At 37.2% G+C, this 16,558-nt stretch overlaps 1 protein-coding gene across 6 annotated transcripts in view; it reads left to right on the forward strand.

The window, feature by feature from the left end:
* LOC135161407 (rho GTPase-activating protein 23) overlaps positions 1 to 16,558 on the forward strand; it is a 121,039-nt gene that overhangs the window by 24,756 nt on the left and 79,725 nt on the right. For all 6 annotated transcript variants that reach the window (XM_064118948.1, XM_064118943.1, XM_064118942.1 and 3 more), the window contains exon 2: positions 7,627 to 7,685. In XM_064118948.1, the coding sequence (XP_063975018.1) occupies positions 7,638 to 7,685 (48 nt within the window). In that variant the 5' untranslated portion in view covers positions 7,627 to 7,637. The remainder of the gene's footprint in view (positions 1 to 7,626; positions 7,686 to 16,558) is intronic.

Raw genomic sequence — 16,558 nt, forward strand, 5'->3', positions numbered from 1 at the left:
TTTAATTATTTATTATCGCACGCAGAAGGTATATCTCCTATCTCCTATGATGTCTCCAGATCAACTGACTCTTAGTGACCAAAGATTTCGCACTCCAGACCCATTTGACAAAAGGCCCTTGTTTATTCATTCCTTTCTGTTCCTCCTCTGGTTCTATTTATTAAAACCATTCTAAACATTTCGGTATTGTTTGGAGAAAAACTATAAAAACTATAACATACCTAGATGGACTGAAAACACTTATAGACAGACGATTCATTTTTGTCCACACATATCAAGCATTCTCAATATTTGATATTATTTAGTAAATCCCTGTCCATAATCCAATAGCAACGAACAGTCCTCCAGCTTGCTGGCAGATCTGGATTTCTCCAAGACCGAAGAGAGACCCCAGGGATCCCCTGGAGTCGACTAAAAACCATAACCCAGAAGGTTGTTTTCATGTACAATTTCGATGGACTGTATCCAAGGGAATATAAATAGCGACGTGTAAGGATGGGGGGGGGGGGTATCTCTTTTCTGTAACGATAGAGTAATTAACCATCCTCTCTACTTAAATTATATTAATGCAGTTTATGAGTCTGTGGGAACTCCCCGCAGATTGCCCTGAATATTTTCATGTACCATGTTGGGTTCGTTAATATGTAAATTTATCTTGACTAGTGAGTTCATTAGTATTTGTTTGAATTCTGGGCATTACTGGTGTTTATAAACGCAAGGAAAGTTATTTGAGGGGATATATATGTTCTTGGAGATTGTTGGAATTTATTCTATCTCATAATCATGGGATTATCATTATATCTGGAGATTTGTTTTGTTGGGAAAGAGGCTGTAGTCAGTGTTTTAAAATTATATATTTCATGTGGGTATCCAACCGGGGAGAAAATGGTCAGTTAAAAATGTACAAGACGAGAAAAATATGGTGATGGTGAGGAACAAGGAGTTGAGTTCTGGGGAATTTTGGGGAGCTTTCAAAAGCTGGAAAAATTGAAATTTGAGAGATGCATTTAGGGAATTCCCTCGGAAGTTTTTTCATATATCAAATTGTGGCTGTTAGAACTATAACGAGCACTCATCTACTACTCAGTCTCGTAGAAATTTAAATTAGCAAATTAGTTAATTAGTAAATTCACAGGGAACAAGTGGAATCTTAATACTTATGTATCATTACATGGACGAATAACTTGTTGAAAAATTAAGTGCCTGTTCCGTAATCTATCAGTCAAAAGAGTATTCAGTAAAAATTACAGATTTCCACAATTTTTTATTGAACATTTCGTACTTCTTGTGAAAGGTTTTCGACTTTTTCCTGAAAGTTCACAGGAAAAGTGCGTAACTCTTCCGTAATTTCTACCGGGGGAAAAATTCTTTAAAAAAAAATCTTTATAAATACAAATTAGTATCGAATTATTATTAATGATTAATTCGATACTAATTTGTTTCTTTTACCCCTAAATTTCTTTTTATGTACATGACTGTGAATTCTTTAAAAAAGAATTTTCCCCCGTGCTTAGTATCACACTCATGTACCTAAAAACAATTTTTTAGGCTAAAAGAAACAAATTAGTATCGAAGTATTATTAATAAGTCAATTACTGAAATAACAATAATTATTTAGACAATTTGCAGTCATTATTTCTGAGTAATTCTGGGGGTGTCAAAACCAAGAAAGACAACGAAAAAAGTCGTTAAATATTTTGCTACAAACTAAATTATTCTAACAATTGCACTTTCGAGATCTTTCCAGGAAACTCTCGTATGTTACAGTCCAGTCTCTCCTGTGACTTCTTAAATTGTAAATTTTCACAAACTTTCCAATGACACAGGTCAGCAGACTCCTTCTCCTCCTCCTCCTCTCCCCCCCTCTCTCATTGGTCATGCGGATTTTATTCTCGAAAGGCCCTGAAAACTCGTTTATGCAAATTGAAATGAGAGAAATAAAAACAAAGGGTAATAAAAGGCGTTGACGCGTTAAGGGAATGCCATTTGAACCATCACGAGGTTGAGACTGATACATGGTGACAGGATTTATAATGTGTAACGAGAGGAATTGGCAACACTGCCTGGTAAAATCTCGAATGCGTCGCTTTGTGTCCAACTGAGTGAATATACATACATACACACCATCGTCGCTTGAATCTTGGGTTAGCCCTCCTCCTCCTCCATGTAGGGCTGTCTGATGTCTGTGATAGGAGTTGAGCTGATTATGAGTCAGAGGAGTTTATTGCGTAACCCCCCCTCCCTCCACCCGCCGCCAAATTGGCAAATTGGTCAATGTCGAATTTCTGAGACTACGTTTCGGGGAGAAGGCGTGCTATAATTATTACAATCATGATTGAAATTTCTTTAATTAAAAGAGGTGTGATTGGGAATTAGCAGCTTTAGGTGACTGAACTAATGGGGAATAAACGGGACTTTGAAGATATCGATAGTATTGATGTTTTTTTATGATAGGACGAGCATAATAAGGCGCACTCTGAAGGTGTCGATAGGATATCGCGTTCATAAATATTGGTTATTATAAATATAATAATTTTTTATTGGTACTAAGATAGTGGTACTAAGGTACTACCAATTTTTATTGTTAATAACCAATGTTTTATTGGTTATTATTTGGTTGAAAAATAATTGATTCTCGAATTTTGATAATTTGAGAACATAGAGGGAAAAATTCTTAAAAAATTACGTGCCTGTTTCGTAATCTGCCAGTCAAAGAAATATTCGGTAAAAATTACGGAACAGTGACGCACTTTTTCAGTGAACTTTCAGGAAAAAGCACAAAACGTTCCAGAAAAAATAGGGAACGTTCAGTGAAAAAATGGGTAACTGTTCCTGTAAGTTTTACTGAATACTATTTTGACTGGCAGATTACCGAACAGGTCCGTAATTTTTCAAGAATTTTTCTTTCCGTGTGGACAGCCAGCGTGGAAGCAATGTTGATTCTATCGTTGAATCCTAGATTAATTCAACTTGGGCGTTATATGCTTTTTCAAGAATTTTTCCCTCCGTGAATACCCCGCCTTCTCCGTTAGTAAAATGGATCGATTATTTTTATAAATCAATGAAAAATCGATTATTGAATCTGGAAACTTGGGAGGCCAATTTATGTGATGAAGCTAATCTTCGTCCCTCGTTTTGCCCCCCGGAGGTCTAATTTTTACCTAAAATTTCTTTTCGTGTACCAATATGGAATCAAAAGAAATAGCTCTTTTCATCGCAAAGAGATCATCTTCTCGCCGGATGAAACAAAGAGCCATTTGTTTGCGGAAATAAACGGTAGATTGATACTTTCTGTTATGATATTTCCTCTCGGTTACAACGTTAGAAAGTTATTTCTGAGAAGCATCGGAGGGTTTAAAGGTGGAATAAAAAAAAATATGGATAAATCGACGGTGGAAAATATCGAACGGTTTCTTCGATCTGTGGAGAATGTACCAATTACACGGGGCTTACCACAAAGAGATATATTTTTTTTTCTCCTCCAACTCTCAATATCCACTTTATGATATTTCGTTCCACGTTGACGGGTGAGTGGGAGGGGTGGGGTGGGGGTTGGTTAAAAAGGTAATCGTTTCGAGTGCTTTGTTTTTCGTATGTTTTATTGTAGGAAAGTTCAGGCTGACTGCACTGAACTTAAAAATGTTGTAACGCTTAACGACTCATTCAATGTAAAATTGAAAATTCATTAAAAAAATGTATTCATAACACTAGAAATTGAATTCTTTGCAGATGAACAAAGATTAATCATCTTCAAAGTTCAAAATAAATTAGAAAGTTCATGAACAATTATGTACTGGCCTCAATTCAGCCTAACGACTGTGAAAATTAACATGCCCCTCATAAACTAAATTTCAGAATACATAATTCACATTCCTTTTTTTAGAATTCCTCGTCCTTTATTAGGAAATTAACGAACAGAATTTCTCTCACCAGTTGTGGAAAATTAATTTTCACCTCTAACACTTCATTTTTTTTTTCTCTCTCACCCTCTCCGACTCTCTTCGTCTCTCCCTCTCACACACACGAGACTGAATTACCACAAAAACATGAGTTTAAATAACTCCCCAGAATGCAATAACTCAACTGCGAGTGAAAAAAATCCATGAAACTCTAGTTTTACGTGGTTATCATATATTAAATGAACGTAACTGTGTAATAGAGTAGCTCACCGAGTGCGTAACTCACCGAAGTTATATTACCTATGGTCATTCAACCCAAGTCGGTTACGGATAGTAACAGAAGCGGTGCGAAATTCCGCATGCCAACCCGACCCAAAGTGGATTTTGAAAGAGGTGCATAAAAGCGTCTTATACCCGGGTAAAATTGAAGGAATGCTCTTGGAGAGGGAGGGGGGTTATGTACATGGAAAGGCTATAGAGTTTCGGGACAGAAATAATCCCGGCGACGCGATTTTGCGTACCACTAGGCAACTCCTCTGATTTCTGGTGAAGCGAAGAGGGCCATTCTCCCAAGTGCAATCCAGTCGCGAGAGGACGATGAAATGGATATTGGATCAAGCTTGATTGAGAATTCACCAAGATGAATCAAGCCATGATTCTCAAGGTTGAATCAAGCTTGGACGGAGAGAAAAATTATTTTAAAATTACGCGCCTGTCTTGTAATTTGTCAGTCAAAACTACGGAACAGTTACGTATTTTTTTATTGAAGGTTCCAGACTTTTTCTGAAACGTTTTGGAGTTTTTCCTGAGAACTGTTAGGTAATTTTTACCGAATATTAATTTAACTGGGAGATTGTGAAACAAGCAGGTAATTTTTCTCCGTGTGGGTGAAATTCGAAGAGTTTGTTAAGGGTCCAGACTGGAATTTACAGTCTCGATTGAGGCTCGACCGAGAGTCCTCGATGAACCCTTCGAATTTCCTGATTATTCCCCAATAATTAATTATCATTGATAACTCATTGACGTATTTTAGTGGAATATAATTGGGTACATTGAGGTACGTTATTTATGAACCTAATAATTATCTGGGCTGAATGCAATATTAACGTCTGAGTTTGAATCAGTCTTGGATTTGAGTAGAAATTTCATCAAATTTCTGATCAGGCACTGATCTTCAAAAAAAATTGTAATTAGTTACTGATCAGGCTACGGGATCAGTAATTGACTGAGCATGTAACGCTGTACGTTATTTATGAACCTAACAATGATATGGGCTGAATAGAACCTAAAAGTCTGAGTTGAAATCAGTCCTCGATTCGATAATGAAATGAAACTTCATTAAATCCCCCTCTCTCCCCCCTGGAAGAACAAGACTATTTCAAGATTGGATTGAGATTCGAAGGAGTATCTGCAGCTCAAGTTGGATCAATCTAGGATTCAACGATGGAATCAACATTGCTTCCACGTTGGATCTCCCAAACTCGATCTCCAATCCTGAATCTGCTTTGTTTCCATCATCAGAATGGACATTACTCACTTGGGAATAACTCCTCTGCGGATTTGAACATGAAAAAAGAATAGAGGGGATGAGGTAGGGAAATTGGAAATTGCAATGAGACGCAAATGGCGTACCATTTCCGCACGCGAGTCTCGCACAGCGAGAGTTCCGATATGGGATGGAAGTCTCGGCGAATGCTGAATTACTCCATTTATCACCGGGAGTCAGTCTTTCCTACGTCATTTCCGTGGATTATTGATTCTGGTTGCGATGAGAAAGAATCGAAAGTGCTGTCGAATGAATACATTTCCGGTGGTGTTTTGCAAACGATGGACAGTCCCGGCACGTTTGCTCTTCCGATGTAAGAAGTAAATCGGTGGAAATGGGAAGTGGAAAATGGAAAGTGGAAGAGTGCAGCTTAATGACTTCGGGTTTCGAGGGAGGAAATGGTTCTGAAAGACACGTTCACTCGAGAGGTATCGATCGAACACAGAATTCAGTGGCGAAGTGGTAAAACGAGATAAGTCACTAACGACTTGCCACCAGATTTTGATAAATATCTTGAAATCGAGGAGATAGCAAAATTCTCATCAGAACTTTGTTGGTCAGGAACTGAGGATTTTCCCTGTGAAACTTCAGGAACTTAATTTTTGGATAATTTGCTAGATGAAGCTCTTGATGATCTTATAGAGTGCTGCACTCAATGAAGCTCTGGAAACTATTTTACATAATTTGCCAGTTATTAATTTGCACTCTGTACACTTAGTGCATTAAAAATGGAATAGTTGTAATGATTCAAACGTGCAAATGTTATTTTATACGCTCGAAAGGTACAACCGCTCTGGTTCATTTCCTTAGACGAACTAAAGGGCCACAACACCCTGGACCTGATGACTCACATTAGCAATGGTCCCACTCATGCACCTCTGTTTAGGACCAAGAAAGCAGAGCATACACATCATACCCCAAACTTCTGAGAATTTTCACTCATAAAAATGTTTTCCAATCTCAATCGTACAAAAACCCATTCAATCCAACTGTAAATTAATTTTTCATAAACAGTTTGAAATGTAAACTACAATATGGTGATTATAACTCGAGTTTAACCGAACTCGATTAATTACTAGATTAATTGCTTCGAAAATTATTAGAGTATCAACCGAAATGGCTGACCTTGAACGATGTTAGTCTGATCCGATCCTACCAATACTGAATAATCTCTCTTCTAAGACTGACTTATTTTGCGAATCGCTAGAGGTTTTCTGGTAACTCACCATTGACTCGAAGTGTTCCGATAATTGTCGAGGATTTTGTTTCAAAATAAACCTTCTTCGTAGAGCGAATTTAGAGCCACAACAAATGACAGGACAACAATTCCCTTATCTCCCTCAGATTTTGACTTATCCCTCGAAAGCTAGACTCAGAGATGAGTCAACTCATCTCGTTTTACCCCAGCGCTGGTGAATTGAATTGTTGAATGATGTTTGACGGATGAAATGTCTGGTGAAAAGGTTCTATATTTAATTCGGTGCGTTCCAATAAAATACACTCGGCTGAAACGTCCTGTTTAATGTTTAGTGTTTTCACGGAATAACACGTGTATGTTTAAGTACGTCAAGAGTGGACGTTTGTTGTGCCTTGGCACACACGTACACTCCTTTGTGGAGAAATACTGGATGATGATGATGATTATGCTCGTAGAGGTGATACAGCGTTTGGTTTTTCACTGGGTTTGAGTCATTAAACGACTCAAACAATTTTATTCTTGACGCTGAGACTGGGATTTTCATGTGGGGAGGAAGGAATACATCGGTCGCTTCGTGGATTCTGGCACGTTCAGCACGTGAGAGTTGATTATCTGGTTTAGAAAGACATAGTTTGGAGATTGATGACTACCGATGTTGTACATTTTTTTATAGAATTGTATTATAGTTTCGGACGTCACCGTTAGGAATTCATTTTTATTTTTTCATTCCGTTGGATAAGGTGAGAATTTTAATTGGTGATGTGCACGGAGAGAAATATTCATTTAAAAATATGGAAATTACGTTTGATTATTGATTATGGGAGTGGTGAGGGACATTTAAGGAACGGAATCGTAATTTATTGCGAAAAAATGGAGATAAAAATGTGGAAAATTATTCACGAAATTTTCCAACTATTATTTTCAAACGTTTTTAGTGTATTTTTATAGCAAATTTTTAATGGATATATTTTTCTTGTTTACAGATTCAGAAAATATGTCGGAAGATCGCACAGCGCCCCAAGGGGTCATCGCCCAGGCATCGGTGAGTACAATATTTCATTCTTCATCGACAAAGATTCGAGCGAATACGGCATCTCAGTCTCCTGAGAATAAGAGTGAAGTCACCCTCGGGGGATTAATCACTATTTTCCCTTCGTCTATTCTCCCTGCGCTGGCACCCCAGTGACACTCGCACCCTGGACTGCGCTACACGTATCGCATTTATGATGCATTCACCCTAGATTGTACCTTGCAATAAATAGGGAACGTTAGAATTTACTGGATCATTGGGGTGGGCCGTCGGTGGAACGTAAGATGGGGATAAATTGTTGGGGGGATAATCCTTGTTATTAGGTTTTTTTTCGAAGTACTTTTAGGGGAAATTAAATATTGATCTTGATGTTATTCGATTATTTTGAGATATTGACTGATGCGTCTGGCCAAATTCTTCTAGTGTTTTTATTTCACTCGAGCAGCTCAGGGGCGAAGGGATAAATTGAGATACGTTGACTCATGTCAGGGACTAGAATTGAGGTGTGAAATGCGGAAATTTGTTTAATTCACACATAAAAATTCCTATCAATACCGTAGACTTTGTAATACATTTTGTAATTAATGACATGTAGCTTCGGTGAATTGACGAAACAGCATTGCAAAATTTGAAGGCATTTTTTATTTGAGTTTAACTGAAAAATCGATAAAAGTCAATTTAAAAATTCCTATCAAGCTCAGTTCATTTTATCGTGCGTTCCTTCATTTTTTACTGTGTCGCGCAGTAATTTTTCGTCAACTCAGTGTGATTGGTTAACGATGAGCGCCGGGTATATCCGATTACTATCTATGAGGAGCGCACCATCGGATGTCCTGCATCAACCATTTAGCGGCCATCTTCTCGTCGCCTATTAGATTTTGAATTTTTACAAGGTCGATATAGAACTTTTCCTACGCTGATAAATAAATTTCCCTAGACGTAGTAATTTTGAGCTAGCCAGCAGTTTGCACACAGAGAAAAATTCTTGAAAAATTACGTGTCTGTTCCGTGATCCGCCAGTCAAAATGATATTCTATAAAAATGAGGGAACAGTTACGCATTTTTTCTTGAAAGTTCTGGAGTTTTTTCTGAAAATTCGGATTAGGGATTCAGAGTACGGAACAGGCACGTAATTTTTCAAGAATTTTTTCACTCCGTGCACAGTAATTTTTATCGAAATCACACTAGAAAAATTCACAGATTTTTCTCTCCTAATCTAAGAGAGATAGCGGATTTTGTCTCATGACATTTTTTGTAGCTATTCATTCGCTCCACAAAAAAGATTCCTATGAAAAATTCCATATCTCTCCCAGATTTCGAGATATTCATTAAAAACTGGTCCATAGTCAGGTGAGACTCATGTCGTTTTACAACTTTGCAACTGAGTTGAGTTATTCCTGAGAATAATGTGGACGTCTCGCTCTTGATATTTCTTTACGAATGAAGAAAAGTGCAGAGTCAGTGAATAACCAGGGAAAATATCGAGAACCATTGCAACTCTGCGTGGATAGAGAATAAAGTAGTCAATTATGTTTGTTTTACCACCTACTTACCCACTTAAATTAAACCACTCGGGAGAACGATCAGAAATAGGGTAAAAAGTGACTAATGAGCTTTTTCCGATAACATCTATCGGAATGAATGTGTGTGAGCAGTGAATAAACATTTGACAAGATTTATAGTGCGTTTAGAAAAGAAAATCCGGGGAGAACGGATTTTTAAAAATTACGTTTATAATTACTTATTTCTACTAGTTAATTGCCCTTATTTTTATCGTTTACATATTCAACATTTTAGCGGTGATTATCCCACCCGCGAGTCCAGTAAATCTTGTGTGAACGAAAATTTATCAAAAATTTAGATTAATATTTATTTGTAGGCGATTTTTTGAGAAACTCAAGATTATTTGATACTTAACTTTGAAAAATTCAGTTCAAAATCACGTTTTTGAGAATATTAGCTCATTGTGTTCCTGTTTTATTAAAATAAATTTTCCAGACCCAAAAGTTCAATAAAAATTGACAAGCAGATAACGAACAATTCTGAAAGAAACTGTATTTCAACAACAAAAATTCTGTTTAAGAATGAAAAATGTCACTGCTCGATCGATAAAAAACTATATCTCTGTAAATACTAACATCATCCTCGTCTAGAATAAATTTTTTCCAATTCCCTTGCAAATGACTCACCCTCCAATAAATTTTACCCCTCGAAAGAATAAAAATTCTCCATTCGAGTGGCACTTTTTCCTCAAAAAGCGACAAGTAATAAAAATCCAAGAGAGAAGAGAATAAAAAGTCAATTTTATCTAATTAAAAATTCTGGCTTCCATCTACTTGAGGCCAAAGTGAATACAAGACTTTAATATGTACTATATAATACATAATATATAATATATATTACATGACATTTTTTTAAACAAATCAACTTCATAAATATCACTCTGTCCCAAACATTTCAAGATAAATATGAAAAAAACAATTTTAATTACGGATGAAGATACAGTGTATTGGATTACCCTATCCGGAAGTTGAATATATGATCTAGGGGTTATGGATATGATCTAGGTACATGGACAAACGAGCACGTATGTTTAACCCAGTCCGTGCTTGTCTAACCGACACACGATAATTTCATCTTCTTTCACTGCTAATTCAACGTCAATTATTCATGATTTACGAGCCATCCGGTGTTGCTACGAGTGCACTGTATTGAAACCAAGAGGATATATATCCTAGGGGGAGGGGGGGATTACGTCTACATCCCTCTCGATAGTTATGTACGAGCTTGAGTTTCACCATTTGACCATTAAATTTCAGTCTTTATGATTTTCCTGATATCCTGGGTCACGATATACTGTGATTATAATCCACAGTGCCATGTACATGAGGATAACTATTATACATAGTGTTGTGGGAGGGGGGAAAGAGTTTGGTACATTCATTGCAAATTGGTACTAAACTGTTGGAAATAATTGTCGTAAATTTGAGGGGGACTTGGGGGCATTGGGAGACTGCAACTGTTTGAGTGAAATATTGTGGGAGATTGGGAATTAGCGGGATATTGTTCTGTTATTTTGTAATTAGAGAGAGGTTCGTTCGGTTTTTTAGTCTAACGAATCCTATTATTGATAATTCATTGCTTGATGAAAAAAGGGAGGGGAATAATTGGCTTTTTCTGATGATTATTGTGCGAAAGTTATAGGGAATATAAAATAGGTTTTGGTATTTTTTTCATTAATGAAAATTGATTGATAACGTGGAATGTAATCTGTGGTGATTTTAATTAACAGTTGTCAGTGGAGGTTTTCAATTGATTTAACGAATTTATTTCTCTGAATTACTCTGAATTGAAAATTACGTAGATGATCGAATAAATCGCACGGAAATTGCTGGCAACTACAAGTATTTTCATCGATTTTCAACAAATTTTGAAAAATAACAAAGAGCGGTATTTTTTATAGAACCACTTGTCTTCCCAAATATGTCGTCTTCCGATAAAACGATTCAGTTACGAACAGAAATTCAGTAGCAAAGTGGTAAAACGAGAAAAGTCACTTTTGACTTGGGTGTCCAGTTTTTGGTGAATATCTCAAAATCTAAGAAAGATACAAAAAATTTAGCCCCAACTTTTTTTGTTGCGCTAATTGAGTACTACAATAAATGTTATGATAAAAAATCCGCTATTTCTCTTAGATTCAGAGTTATCCTTCAAAAACTTCACCCAGAGACAAGTCAGCTCATTTAGTTTTTCCACTTCGCTACTCGATTGTTCCATAATCCAAAAACTAATTCATTTTAACCTTCAATTTTCATTTAACCGGACTCAAGGTATATCTTTCTCCTATGATCTCTCTAGATCATAAAGAGCCCTTGCTCATTTATTTCAAACCAATGTCTCAAGTAAATGTCAATTAAAAAAAATTAATAATTAATTCCTTTTATTAATTCACCAAATATTCTCAATAACAAACCCTTTTGGTCGAATTCCTCCTCCCCCCCACACACCCACACATACACACACAATTCCCACGATGACCATCCGGATATTTGTCTCCCTGAATCGTTGACATTGAATAATTCCGAAATCTAGGACATCCACAAGCCACATCATACCGATATCGGGATGTCAACCCTCGGAATATCCACCTAGTTCAATAGTTCCAATATAAACAACTGGAAATATTTTATCCGTTATACCACGTCGGAATCTTGAATTACGTTCACCCCAGTGATCCGGAGCACATCGCTGGTAGAAAACGTGTTTTAAGATAGCGGTGCTCCTGTACCACACACTGGTAAAAACACATGTCCGCCCCAGAACCACTCTCTTACGTGTCTTAATTTGACGTTGAGACAGTCACGATGTCTGTAATTGTGTCTGAATAAGGATTTTAAGGGTAATTTTTTTTTTCATTTTTTTCTTACAAAATGGTTAATGGGACCGGAGGTATTATTTTTATTGACCGACCGAGCGGATGGAATGGCTTTATAGACTGGTATTATACGTAAATAACGGATTACGGATTACGGATTACTTGAATTGTGTAATTGATGGGGGAGGGGTTGAGGTGAAGCTGGGAGAGACTCAGTTGTGGGTGAATTTCTTGGTTGAGCGCTTGTGAGGAACTCGATTTTTATGAATTGAGACTGGCACGCGAGGGTTTTAATGGCTGATTGTAAATTCTGGATTAGGATATTAATTCATTTCCATTTATTCCGTTAAGTCGAGAGGAGAAACGGGTGATATCGTGGAGGGGTTTTTGGAGAACTTGTTGACCTCGTGGGATGTGTTACGTTTTTACATACCCTGAATTATTATGAAAATTAATATACAATTATTGTTCATGTGAATCAACAGAAAGTCAACGATGAATTGAAAAAAAAAATCTATGAGAGTTGGAATTGGAGAGAAATCATTTCCGGTTTAACTCCGGGATTCGAACCCGAGTCTCCTGGTGTTATCGTCATTAAATTTTCTACGGTAGTTAGTTGTTATCGACCGATGGAAAGGTGTGAGTGAATCAAATTATTTTAAAGGCATCATTTGTAAAATTTATTCGATTTCTTTAGTCAAAATTCGGGAATTATCGGCATTCAGGTGCCCCAAGAACCTTTTTCTTCCTTCAACAATTATTTTCCATCAGACCAAACATTTGTTTGACGTTCATTTTCATTTATATTGATTTTCCAAAAAAATTTCAGCGGAACCCACTCGATAAATTTTTTTCTTGTCACATTTTTTTCCAAAATTGTATTTAAAATTCAGGATTTTATGGGGAAATCAATGCAAATAATCAATTCCATAATTGTTTACATCTCCATCATTTCACCATACCATCACTCTTCCTCCGCAACGAATAAATAAATAATTAATGAATAACGAATTTCAACTGTCTCCGCGGAGGAGATTTAAAGAATATCAGTAGCTTTCTCCACGTCTGTGAATTCAAACCAAAAAAAAAGGTAAATACAAAAAAAAAAAAATCTTGGGTCGATTGGTTCCACGACGTGCCATCGGCGGTTGTAACACGACTCTTTGGCCTGAGGCAACTTCTCCCATTCCAAACTAGAATATATCCATCGGAGTTTTCTGCAAACCGCTCCTGCGGCTGAAATACCCTCTCCCCTCCCCCCAACCGCCCCATTTTCATTTTTTTTCCACACTCAATTTTCACATTTTCATTTTTTTTTTTTCGCTCTCTTGTTCAACCGTCACATCTGGCCTTTTACTTTCACTAGTTATTTTTTAAAACTCATTAGATCCGACTCATTGACCGAGAGAGGTAACTATAACTAGAGTTAACTAACAGAGGGGTTTTGTTTTTGATAGATTGCATGGCTAATCGTTGTGCTGTATCAGTGCAAGTAGCTAAATCACGAGTGAACACAACGACTATTTGTTTGGTGTTTCAACGAGTTTCTAAATCTGTCTTATCATATGATACAACTTGGCAAGTTTCACTTGAGATTAATGCCAATTGGTGGTAAAATTCTTCGAGCATTAAAAACACAAAGATCATTCATGTAATAATATTGTGGGGGAGGGGGATTGAGTAAAAATGGGAGTGCCCAAGGGCCGAAGGTTTCGAAATTATTGAGAAGTGGAAGGTATTTTCCCATCATTCGTAGAGAAAAATTTTTGGCTGTCGAAAGACATGTAGAAATGTTCAGAAGATTCATGGAAAGATCTTTGGAGATTCCAAAAGATTCGTTGATGATCCTCGAATGATAATTTTTGAGTGGAGATATTTAGCGATGGTATATTCAGAATATATTCAGAGACATATATTCTGAATTTAGAAAATATTAGACTGAAGACTATGACAGAAGGAAAAACTATTTCAAGGAACGAGAAAAGAGAAACAGTTTTATGGCTTGAAAGGGACACACTCTTTTGTAGAAAATTCAGCATATGTTTTGGATTGAAGGAAACCCTCTTGAGTGTGGAGGACAACCGATCGTAAATTAGTCCTTTGTCAGAACTATTTTCAGAAAATGTCAGGAATCGGTAGCGAGTGATTTTTGCATGACAATGAAAGCTGTCTTCAAATAGCCAACATCCCTGAAGTCAAAGGACTTTGTATCCCAGGTGAGAAATGTCTATCCTGACGATGGGAACAAGAGAGATCCAGGATTGGAGATCGAGCTTGGTAGATCCAATGTGGAAGCAATGGTGATTCAATCGTTGAATCCTAGATGGATCCAACTCGAGCCGCAAATGCTCCTTCGAATCTCAATCCAATCATGAAATAGTCTGGTCCTTCCAGGTCCTCCAGGACCAGGATAGAATGAAGCTTCATTTCATTGTCGACTCCAAGACTGATTCCACCTCAGACTTTAATATTCCATTCAGCCCATATAATTATTATGTCCCCAAATTACGTCCCTCAATGTACCCAACTATATTCCCCTAAAATACTTCAAGGAGTTATCAATAATAATTAATTATCAACAAACAATCGGGCAATTCGAATGATTCATCGACAATTATCGCTGGAGCCTCGATCGACACTGGAAGTTCCAGCCTAGACACTTGATAATTTTTTCCACCTTCATCCAAGCTTGGTTCAACCTAGAACCAACCTTGGTGTCCATCCTCAATCAAACCTGATCCCATCCTCATTCCATCGTCCATTCGCACCTAAATAACACACCAACAAATAAAACCCTATTCCCACCCACTATTTTCACATACATCAAACCACCTATTTCACACCCTCCTCTCTGCCCTACCACCAATGGCAAAGTAGTAAATTTTATTGTTTAGACGCCTTTCCCCAGTTCCAAGGTGTAAAACCATATTATCCCGCAATTAGTGTTATTTACAATTTTCCCATTCATTTTTTTATTCTTTTTTTACAATTTTTTGTGCAACCAGTGGGCAAATCGCTATCTCATTATGTCGTGGCACCCGGCCCACGCTTTTTTCTCTTCTCCTCTCCTCTCCTCCCCCTTCCCTCTCCCCCCTTCTTGCAACTCCTTCTCCAATGTTTGCCATGGGCTTTCACCGATGAGTTATTGCGGGACCGAAACTGGCGAACGAAATGCGCGCACAGCCGCACCGCCATGGCTCATTGTTTCCTCCCCCTCCCACCCACCCCCCCGTGAGATAGAATTTACCGTTCGATTTCTCGCGCATTACGTACATATACACGACATGCATTCAAGGGATATTATGGAGGAGTTAAGTACCATGTGCGTTTTCTATTTCTCTTAGATTTTATAGTTGAATTGGTGAAGTCGAGGGCTGGAATTGCACTGGCCAATGGGAATTGCCTTGGGGCTTTGATTATATTTACATTCCAGTGTTTCTGGGAGATTTTTATAGGGGAGGCACCTGGTTATTGGTAATACCGGTGGGAAATACTTGACGTTCAGGTTGTGAGGGAAGTTGAGGGGTTTGTGAATTTTGGAAATTTTGGGCTGATGAAGATTTTTGAGAAATATCACGAAAATTGGAGGAAAATATGATAATGTGGCTGGTGAGGTGGGAGAAGGCCGGGGTGAATTTTTTTTTTTGATTGGGGGAATTTTTGCGTGAAATAGAATTAGGTACTTTTGAAGGTAAATGGATTTCAAGAATTTTTGGGGGATGAGAGAGATTTTATGGAAATCTTGAAGGTATTCGTTTGAAAATTTCTGAGTGATTCTTAGGGGATAAATGTTATTCTAAGTCTTCAAGGGTTGGATGGGAAAATAAAAAATCTGGGGTTGTTTATCTGTGCTTTTCGGAAAGCAATGTAAAATTTTGAAGTTCAAGAAAAATGAAAAAGTTTACATTTATCAACAAGTTCAAATTTTTTAAAATAACTTTAACAATATGATGTACAATAAAATTTGCGGATATTTTGATCGAAACTGGAATTTACTGTACAGGATAATTTTTGCTAATTAATTATTTTTTGCCCATCGAATCATAAAATATTCTCCACAACCGATTTTCCTTCTGAATTTTCTCTCTTAAATACAAATTTTCAATCCAAAAAATTCTTGAATATTTATAGATAAAAAATGTCCAACAATTCATCCAATGACTTAATTCTCATTACTCAATTTCCATACGCATAAACATGGATAATTTAATTTGGTTAAATGAAACATTTATGAGTTACCCATTTACGTGACTCGTTTCAAGAAAAAAAAAAACCTGGCAAACAACTGAAATGCAGTTTCCTAGAAAGTAGAACTCCCGCAGTGTCACGATGGAATAGGACAATGGGCCAGTGGGAGCCTAAGGAGTTGAGTTGATACTGAGGCACGAGCGTGTAATGTGCATCGACGCATATAACACACACACCAGGTGGCCAGTTGTAATTCCACCCCTCCCCCTTGTGTTAAAATCCGTGTGTTCGGAGGGGGAGAAGCCCCCGAGGGACTGATAAA

The sequence above is a fragment of the Diachasmimorpha longicaudata genome, chromosome 4, assembly GCF_034640455.1.
Source record: "Diachasmimorpha longicaudata isolate KC_UGA_2023 chromosome 4, iyDiaLong2, whole genome shotgun sequence".
NCBI lineage: Eukaryota > Metazoa > Arthropoda > Insecta > Hymenoptera > Braconidae > Diachasmimorpha > Diachasmimorpha longicaudata.